The sequence below is a fragment of the Priapulus caudatus genome, unplaced genomic scaffold (assembly GCF_000485595.1).
Source record: "Priapulus caudatus unplaced genomic scaffold, Priapulus_caudatus-5.0.1 Scaffold1960, whole genome shotgun sequence".
Classification (NCBI taxonomy): Eukaryota; Metazoa; Priapulida; class Priapulimorpha; order Priapulimorphida; family Priapulidae; genus Priapulus; species Priapulus caudatus.
The window spans coordinates 707-10,607 of NW_014579021.1; the positions used below are offsets into that span (position 1 = coordinate 707).

General features: G+C 49.8%; 1 protein-coding gene across 1 annotated transcript in view; it reads left to right on the forward strand.

The window, feature by feature from the left end:
- The first annotated feature begins 1,263 nt into the window (after positions 1 to 1,263).
- LOC106817978 overlaps positions 1,264 to 9,901 on the forward strand; it is a 12,339-nt gene continuing 3,701 nt past the window's right edge. Inside the window, exons 1-9 of the mRNA XM_014822682.1 lie at positions 1,264 to 1,398; positions 1,560 to 1,785; positions 2,278 to 2,448; positions 2,827 to 4,194; positions 6,029 to 6,235; positions 6,516 to 7,031; positions 7,619 to 7,821; positions 8,978 to 9,149; positions 9,333 to 9,436. Of these exons, the coding sequence (XP_014678168.1) occupies positions 2,358 to 2,448; positions 2,827 to 4,194; positions 6,029 to 6,235; positions 6,516 to 7,031; positions 7,619 to 7,821; positions 8,978 to 9,149; positions 9,333 to 9,436 (2,661 nt within the window). The 5' untranslated portion in view covers positions 1,264 to 1,398; positions 1,560 to 1,785; positions 2,278 to 2,357. The remainder of the gene's footprint in view (positions 1,399 to 1,559; positions 1,786 to 2,277; positions 2,449 to 2,826; positions 4,195 to 6,028; positions 6,236 to 6,515; positions 7,032 to 7,618; positions 7,822 to 8,977; positions 9,150 to 9,332; positions 9,437 to 9,901) is intronic.

A 9,901-nucleotide genomic window follows, 5' to 3' on the forward strand; every position in this document is an offset into this window, starting at 1 on the left:
TGTGCAACCTGTACCTCACATTCACACAGGTATCGGCCTCTAATAATAGCAAAAGCGGTTCAGTCTTTTTGTTAACAGTCAACAAATCAATGTTTAACCCTCCTCTTGAGGGTCAAAAGGTTTATCTGACACTTACTTTTGCATGTCAGCGAAAGTACATTTCATGGTCCTTTCAATAAAGCTATAAAAATGGTAGGTCACGCGCTGAAACAAAAAAGTTTTTCAATCGCTCCGTCAGACCATGTCCTCAGAAAATGTCTAAATTCTGCCCTGTGCCCCATTGACCTTTGACCTGTGACCTCCAATTTCGGCCAGTGATGGCTTTTTCTACCATGATGCTATACACCGACTAACACGAGCCTAGGTCTGGCTGTTTAGATTTGTGCCGCAATTCTGCATTTCCTCCCTATACCTGAAGTTAAGGAGGGAATGTTCCCCTTCTTTTACACTATTGACCTTTGACCTTTGACGCCCAGCTTCGACATCCCAACTCATTTTCGGATTACCCTCCCCCCCCACCACCACATACCACCTACCCCACCACGTCCCGAATATCGTAACCGTACGTCGAGCGGTTAAGATTTGTGCGATTCTACAAGCTGCATCTGACTATGTCAGATGAGCTAAAAATATTAAAACCAATTTCATAAAATGTTGATTCAATGAAAAAATTAGAATTTTATGGTATGAAGAACCATAATGCTAGGGGCACACGAGCGATTTTTATCGCCCGATCGCGGCGATTAAAATTGCCAGCGAATTTAATCGCCGATCACGAAGGGGCACACGTAGCGATTTTATCGCCCGATCACGAAGGGGCACACGTGACGTAGCGAATTTGAGAGCGTACGCGTACGCACTCGACAGAACATTTAACATCACATGATATCAACACACGTCCGATTGGTTTAGAAAATCGATCGGGCGACAAAATACGCCGGTCACGGCACACGAGCGATAATAATCGCCCGGCGTAAATAATCGCCGAAAATATCTAACATTTTGGATACGGGCGATTCGGTCGGCCGATTAAAATCGGCGTCGACGTGAAGGGCACACGAGGCGACGTGAAGGGGCACACGAGCGATTTTTTCGAGCGATTTTGAAATTCGCGGCGATCGGGCGATAAAAATCGCTCGTGTGCCCCTACCTTAAGCAGGTATTAGTAGGTTGCCTTTTTAAAATTTATGACACATGCATGAGTGCACGAGTCTTGTTTCATGAGTACTTCGTAAGTTTATGCGCGCTCTCTTGTTTCAGCAACACGCACGAGCAGGGCGCGCACGTTGAAGAAGGAAGTCGTGTCGTTACGTCGCCGCATCTCGGCCCACCAGCGCAGAGCGTTGAAGCAGGAGAACAGCGATCAGCAGGAGGTGACGACTGACAATGACAGCGCAGGTACGATGAACTACTGTGTGCTTGCCGTCACGGAGTGTCACGTGCGTGAGGGTGCCACCGTCACGCCACCTAGCGCCATCTAGCTGGATTTGTCCCATTCCCCAAGTGTAACTTCATGTCAATATCAGTTGCATCGATAGATGTTCTCTTGTTTGTTGTAGACGACACTGTGCCGGCGAAGTCTCTGGAGACCACAGCTGGCGAGTCCCAGTTCCCGATTTCGGTAATCCTTGCCGGGTCCCCTCGCACCGTGGCTCTGACACCTGCTACCCCCGTCGAGCCTCGGCAGCCGTCAGCGACTGAGTGCCCCGTCGCGGCGCGGCATCAGCGCGCTGCGCCTAAGGCGCATCAAGCGAGAGGAGGACTTAGTAGGAGAGACGTCTGGTGGTAGGTCAAAGGAAACAATACATGTGCATGCTCTAGTTATTGCTGCATAGTTAACATAGTTAACGAATATGTAGATACAGTCAACTCTACAATTTCTGAACGCCTTAAAAACGAACCTTGCTTTAAGCCGTACAATATTCCAGTCCAACGCCGTCTGACACATGTGAGTTATGTCTGGAATAGGCCCTCTATAAACCAAACAGAAAAACTAGACTAAATGGGACTCTCTCCAACTATTGGAGAGTTGAATATATATATATATTTCTTTCTTTCTTTATTTATTTATTTATACATATGCATATACATTATATATCATGGTATGAAAAATTCCTAATGGAATGAAGGTCACTGCATCAAATAAGCCACCACCTGTAATACAGGCATTTCACACAATTAATGGTTATCATTTGTTATCAATTATTATTATTATTATATGTTGATATTGTATAAGGAATCGATGCTAACGATTTGCCTCTCCGCTGCGTTACGCAGACAAGGTTAAGGAAGGAGGAGCTACGGGTGACCTCGTCTCCCAGTCGGACGCTGAGCCGCTGCAGGTGCCCCGGAAGAGCATGAAACGTCGCATGAGTCGCAGGCTCAGCCGTGCAGGCATCGAGACAATACCTGACACTACTCTGCTGCCAGCAGGGGGCGCCCAAGCAGGTCCGCGGCTTAGAAACTTTGCGTTGTATAATAATACAAGATTATGTATGTTACGTAACGTGTGAAATTAATATGACATTGAAGTGGCATTTTATGAGATAAATACGAGGTTTAATAAGTTCAATTTTCTCGATTTGAGATAATTCGTTTATTCTTATATCTCATTAAATTGCTTGGCCTCCGATTTACAAAAATACAAGAAATACTTTTAATTTTTAATAACTTAAAGTGTGTAAACATAGTGTAATACTGCATCATTTCAACTTCTGTTAAATAGCAAGAGAGAAATTGAAGCACGCAAACTTGTCTCTTAGTCCATTAACTGTGGATATGTCATCAGGACCCCTTTACTGACTGTTCCTCGTCATTCACTTGCAGCAGAGGAGAGTGTTGTCAGTCAGCTAAAGCAGGAAGAGGTGAAGCCAGGCCGACCACCCCCTGCCGCCGCTGCTGGGTGCCCCCACCAGGAGGCAGCACCGGGCATGCCGCCAGCGTTCGGCAAGAGGCAGCGACGTGGCATGAGCCTTGCCGATCTAGACGTGTGCCGCCAGGTGGCGCTAGCGGCGGCCGCCGATGCCGTGCCGGTCATGACAACGCGGAGCCGCGCGAGCGATCGCCATGGCAACAAAGATGAGCAGCCCATCTGCAAGCGTCTACGTCGCACGCATAATGCACTAAAGTCACCAAGAAACGGTTGGCAGAAGCTAGGAAGTGGCAGAAGGAGTGCCACCTCATCCGTGGCACGGCGCCAGCGGCGGACAATCGGCCACGTGGGCGACACAAAGCATTTGGCGCCGGTAGTTGCAACCAAGCATGTGGCGCCAGCAGTCGTGAAAAAGCAGGTGGCGCCGGCAGTCGTGACAAAGCAGGTGGCGCCGGCAGTCGTTACAAAGCAGGTGGCGCCGGCAGTCGTGACAAAGCATGTGGCGCCAGCAGTCGTGAAAAAGCAGGTGGCGCCGGCAGTCATGACAAAGCAGGTGGCGCCGGCAGTCGTGACAAAGCATGTGGCGCCAGCAGTCGTTACAAAGCAGGTGGCGCCAGCAGTCGTGAAAAAGCAGGTGGCGCCGGCAGTCGTGACAATGCAGGTGGCGCCGGCTGTCGTGACAATGCAGGTGGCGCCGGCAGTTGTGACAATGCAGGTGGCGCCGGCAGTCTTGACAAAGCATGTGGCGCCGGCAGTCGTAAAAAAGCAGGTGGCGCCGGCAGTCGTGAAAAAGCAGGTGGCGCCGGCAGTCGTGACAAAGCATGTGGCGCCGGCAGTCGTGACAAAGCAGGTGGCGCCGGCAGTCGTGACAAAGCAGGTGGCGCCGGCAGTCGCGACAAAGCAGGTGACTCTGGCTGTCGCGACAAAGCAGGTGGCGCCAGCTGTCGCAGAAAACGAGGTGGCGCCGGCTATCGCGAGCAAGCAGGTGGCGATGGCGGGCAAGCGTCGGCGTCGCGCAACGGGCCAGGGGGAGCCAGCGGAGCCGCGCACTCGCCAGAGGAACCCAAGCCTTCCCGCAGAGATGCGGAATGATGAGCCAGGAGAGGCTCCTGTCGCTGAGGTCACGACCCCTGTCATGATGCAGGAGTGTCATCCGTCGAGCGTTGAATCGTCCGTGAGCAGCAGGTTGGAGAAGGAGTCTGCACAGGGGGAGGCGGAGGCCAGCGGGGAGAAGGAGGACGCTGAATCGTCGGGGCAACATGAGCCAGCGACAACAGAGAAGGGGAAGCCTGCACATCCCGGACGTCCAGAGGAGAGCAGCGGTAAGTCAGATGGCAGTATAAGCATTACCTGCCATCTCTCTCTCCCCCTCTCTTTCTCTATCTCCTAAAGCAAGGCCTCGTATACAATATACGATACCCCATCTTGTAGGGGTGTAACGATATACCGGTATATCGGTATATTGCAATATATTTTGAAAACTCGATATATCGCGATACAACTTCCGGATATCGATATTTTACGATACGGTGGTATAACAAGAAATAAATTACTTGACACTTGCCTTTATGTCTATATTGTTAATGGGCTCGAAAATTATGCACTGGCGGTGTATATATTACGAAAGCACAATGCCTGCACGGCGCATACAGTATTACTGGTAAGCGACCACTGCATGGAGCACTGCGCGGTACTACTGCGCGGGCAGAGTCGGGCAGACGTGTGCGCGAGGCAGAGAGCACGGCAACAAGGGAGTCTATATATAGCCTATGCTCACCTGAGTGCCCGCGCGCGCGCGCGATACAAGCTGAAGCGAGCACCCACTGTTTCAGTTTCAGTTTCAGTTTCAGTATCCAGTATTAGCCAATTATGCAGCAGGGATTTGTGTATTCCAGCTACGTCAGTGCCTTCCAAGAGGGTATTCAGTACAGCGGGTGACATTGTTACGGCACAGAGGGCTGCACTGTCAGCGGAAAACATTGCCCTGCTTCTGTTTCTCAAGAAAAACATGAGAAATTAAATCATGTCATATAATACAATATATGATGATATTAAAACCATCAAATTGTTACTATATATCATGCATGGTATACACTTCCCAATACGTATTGGAAAATATTGCAATATGGTTTTGTCGTATTGCAATATATTGCAATACGGTTTTTGGTCGCAATACTCACCCCTACCATCTTGCCTTCTCAATTCCAACACTTGTTATTAAGTATATTAATTTATCTGTTCATTTATAGCCAAAAATAAATTTTACCAAGTGCAAAAATATAAAAATAATTGTAAAGTAAATAAGAAGTAAAATAGAAACATAATATATAAATGTAAGATACAGGAGTTTAGTTTTACACAATTTTTAGCTCATCTGGCATAGTCAGATGCAGCTTGTAGAATCGCATGAGCGTGCGTGCGTCCGTCCGTCCGTCCGTCCGTTCGTCAACAGTTGGGCACAAATCTAAACGGCTCGACGTACGGATTCGAAAGTCGGGACGTGGGGGGGTAATCCGAAAACGAGTTGGGATGTTGAAGCTGGGGGTCAAAGGTCAAAGGTCAAGAGTAGTAAATGACGAATTTCCCTTGTTTATTGATGTCACACTCCTCCCTATTATCTACTCCTGATGTAACGTATGCCACTGCCAGTGGCCACTGCCAGTGCCAGTGCATGTGGTGGTGGTACTGTGTAGTTTTTGCCTGCGTTAATTAGTTACAGGTGGCAGCTCTCTATTTCAGCCTGTAGGCTTGCGTAGGTAAATGGATGTGTGCTTACCTATTCTGTCTTGCAAATAGTTGTTACTACTACGTACGATGGGAGCTTCCATCTTTAATCTGAAGACACTTAAACGTACGCGCCATCTTGTGGCAACTTTCATAACGATCTCAACGAACATTCCTTTGAGAAGGTTCCTGATACCATCCATGTGCCTTCCACTGTTTCGGCGTTAATGTGAACACATTTGGGACTAACAGGGTTTATTAGAATCCCACCACTCCACCACAGAGTCACCGCAGTAGACGTTAGATGAGCGCTGTCGCTCCGCGGCACTTGTTATATTTTACTCAAAGCCTAAGCTGGTGTAAGACATCTGAGATGTTGATGTGTGTAACTTTTATTCTCTAATGTTCCATTGTTTCACGCACTGTTTAAAGACTATGGCGTCGCACGGGTTAAGGATGCCCCCGGCGTGAGGACACGTCGCATGTCCGGCCGCGGCGCTGACACCAGCCAGCAGCACAGTCTCGACCAGGACCCGCCAAAGCGAGACCTGCCTGCGTCGTCCCCACCAGAGGGCGCCGTCTCCACAGACAGCACGACCACGCACAAGACAGAGGGCGGCAGCAGCATTGTCGACAACGGTAATGCAGCATTGCTACTGGGTGTCTGGGAACCTGGATGTCAGTAACATGATGATTTACGAGGCCTGTGCGGGGTGTGTGGAAAGATAGATTTTAAGTATGGATAGTCCAGTACAGATGATTTACGGGACCCATGTGGAGGGAATGGGAAGCTGTATTCCTACAATATCAATCAAGTGCAGTAGTAGTCAATGCAACTCACTGGCAAATCAAAACCGTGCATGGTTCATATACTCAGTCACATTACTCATCTGTCTCTCCCTCTATGTCGCACTCGCAGGCTGCGTCAACTCGACCGAGAGCATCGTCACCCCGGACAGCTCGGAACCTCACGTGTTGCCGCCGCCGCCGCTAGATGGCTCCACACGGCAGGCGCCGCTCGAGGTGAGCCGGCGGACGGCGGTGCTGTTCAGCCGTAAGCGCGCAGCGGTGGCGCGGCGTCTGCTCGAGATGCCACTCAAGAAGCGTGTGCCGCGCACGCGCTCGCGCAGCGGTGACGACGCCGCCACTGCCGGTGCTCCTGCCACGCTCGCCGTAGTCGTCCAGGACCCGCCGCAGCCAGGGGGCGCCAGCATGCAATCGTCGCCGCGGCACGCCAACTCACTACGTGCAGTCGTCACGGCGGTGGCTGCGGCGGTGGCGTCACCGCCCGGTTCCCCTGTCGGTTCTCCGAAGATGCCGACGTCACCGCACACTTCCCAGGGGGCGGCGGCGGCAGGGGCTGTGAAGGTCATTGCGCCAGCCAGGGTCAAGGTCACCGCCATGCGGGTCAAGGAGGAGAGCACGAACGTGAAAGGTGAGTGAGGGCGGAGGTGTATTGTGGAGAGACAAGGGGAGGGCGGGGAAGGGGAGGAATGGTGAGAGGGGGTTTGGTGGGGAGAGGAGTCAGTGTCCTCGGTGCTTTTCTTGGGTGGTTTTGGTGCTCGTGAACGCATTTCGCAGAAGCAAGACATCAATGCCGAGAGCAAGAGAGTGACAGTGAATTACTTGAGTAAGAGAGTGTAACGCTAACTTTACTTTTCTCTTAAAAGTCTAGTTCTCCTGTCTTGTTGATTTGTCATTTGATAAAACAATGTAAACTGGAATATGTAGAATTACCAACCCTAACCCTAAACCTAACACCAACCTTAACCCTAACCATACCTGTAATCCTGTCCCTAAGTCCACCCATAATCCTAACAATACCCCTAACCTTAATCCTAACCATAACCATAACTGCCCCCTGTGTTTCAAAAATCATGTTAAAATAGGGATTTTCAAATTGAAGACACGAGAGTCACACATTCTAGTCACTTCGGTTGTGATGATCACATTATTATTATTATTTTCTCTCTCTTCCTTCTACTGAAGCCATGATTTCATGCAGCCACTCCTCTGTTGCAGGACCGAGCTCACCGTTTGCGCTCTCCGAACCCAGCAGCACAACCCGCACTCACAGCTCGGCTGTGGTAGCAGCAGAGGGCGCCGGCGAGCGCACGAGGCGGCGCAGCATGAGCGGTCACACGGCGGACACCTCAGCCGGAAACTTCCCGCTTCTGCAGAAAGCTCTAGGGATGAACGGCTTTGACAGCAGCCGGCAGAAGAAGGTACTGATGCTCAGCCTCCTGTCGGCAGCACTGTTCTCCTGCACATTGCTGTATATACGTTTGTGTGTGTATCATATGTGTGCATGTGCATGCGCGTGCGTGTGCGTGCATTCGTGTGTGTGTGTGTGTCATGTGATACTGTCACATAACAGCTGTGTCATGTGATACTGTCATAAAACAGCTGTGTCGTGTGATACTGTCTCATAACAGCTGTGTCATGTGATACTGTCACATAACAACTGTGTCGTGTGATACTGTCACATAACAGCTGTGTCATGTGATACTGTCACATAACAACTGTGTCGTGTGATACTGTCTCATAACAGCTGTGTCGTGTGATACTGTTACATAACAGCTGTGTCATGTGATACTGTCATAAAACAGCTGTGTCATGTGATACTGTTACATAACAGCTGTGTTGTGTGATACTGTTACATAACAGCTGTGTCGTGTGATACTGTCTCATAACAGCTGTGTTGTGTGATACTGTTACATAACAGCTGTGTTGTGTGATACTGTTACATAACAGCTGTGTCATGTGATACTGTTACATAACAGCTGTGTTGTGTGATACTGTCTCATAACAGCTGTGTCGTGTGATACTGTCTCATAATAGCTGTGTCGTGTGATACTGTCTCATAATAGCTGTGTTGTGTGATACTGTCTCATAATAGCTGTGTCGTGTGATACTGTCTCATAACAGCTGTGTCGTGTGATACTGTCACATAACAGCTGTGTTGTGTGATACTGTCTCATAATAGCTGTGTCGTGTGATACTGTCTCATAATAGCTGTGTTGTGTGATACTGTCTCATAACAGCTGTGTCGTGTGATACTGTCTCATAACAGCTGTGTCATGTGATACTGTCTCATAACAGCTGTGTCATGTGATACTGTCTCATAACAACTGTGTCGTGTGATATTGTCTCATAACAGCTGTGTCGTGTGATACTGTCTCATAACAGCTGTGTCGTGTGATACTGTCTCATAATAGCTGTGTTGTGTGATACTGTCTCATAATAGCTGTGTTGTGTGATACTGTCTCATAACAGCTGTGTCGTGTGATACTGTCTCATAACAGCTGTGTCGTGTGATACTGTCACCTGACAGGCGTATAGTATGTAGACTGAGCGGTGGTGCTGCTTGCTTGCTTGCAGGATCGGCGCGGCCGAGCAGTCAGCGTGTCAGAGTCTGAGGGCGGGGTGAGCAGCATCAGCTCCTGCTCCTCCTGCTCTGACATCGACTTCCAAAACAGCACGTTCAGCGGCTCAGAGTGTGGCAGCGGAGATGGCGGTGGAGGCACTGGCCCCGGTGGCACCAAAAACTCAGGTGAGACATGACACGATTAGCTATTAGCCCCTGGGTCGTGATCCTTGGGTTATGACTCCTGCACCATGACCCCTATGTAATGACCTCTGGGTCATGACCCCAGGAAATTGGGTTGTGCAGTGAATCTGCATCACATAGAGATGTTCGAGCCCTTCCCCTCAACCCTGTTTCTGTTGTTTACAGGCTGGCAGCGGGTTGAGGATCCAGGCGAAAGCAACCACCTACCCTTCAACTCGCTCGACCTCGTGTGGGCCAAGTGCCGTGGCTACCCTTGGTACCCCGCTCTGGTAAGCACATCTCTTGCCTCACTCATGTAGCAAGATATTTTTATTTTATTTATATTTATACTGTGAGCCTCATGCTTTCTTGCCGCTACCTTTATGACCTTCAGCTTCATTTCTCAACTTTTAACTTTTCGAGATTCGTCTCGTGACCTTTGCAGCTTCCAAGCACGACCTTCACGGCTAACCACTTTGTTTCACGACCTTCACGGCTTCCCGCTTTGTTGCACGACCTTCACGGCTAACCACTTTGTTTCACGACCTTCACGGCTTCCCGCTTTGTTTCACGACCTTCACGGCTTCCCGCTTTGTTTCACGACCTTCACGGCTTCCCGCTTTGTTTCACGACCTTCACGGCTTCCAGCTTTGTTTCACGACCTTCACGGCTTCCCGCTTTGTTTCACGACCTTCACGGCTTCCCGCTTTGTTTCACGACCTTTACGGCTTCCTGCTTTGTTTCACGACCTTCAC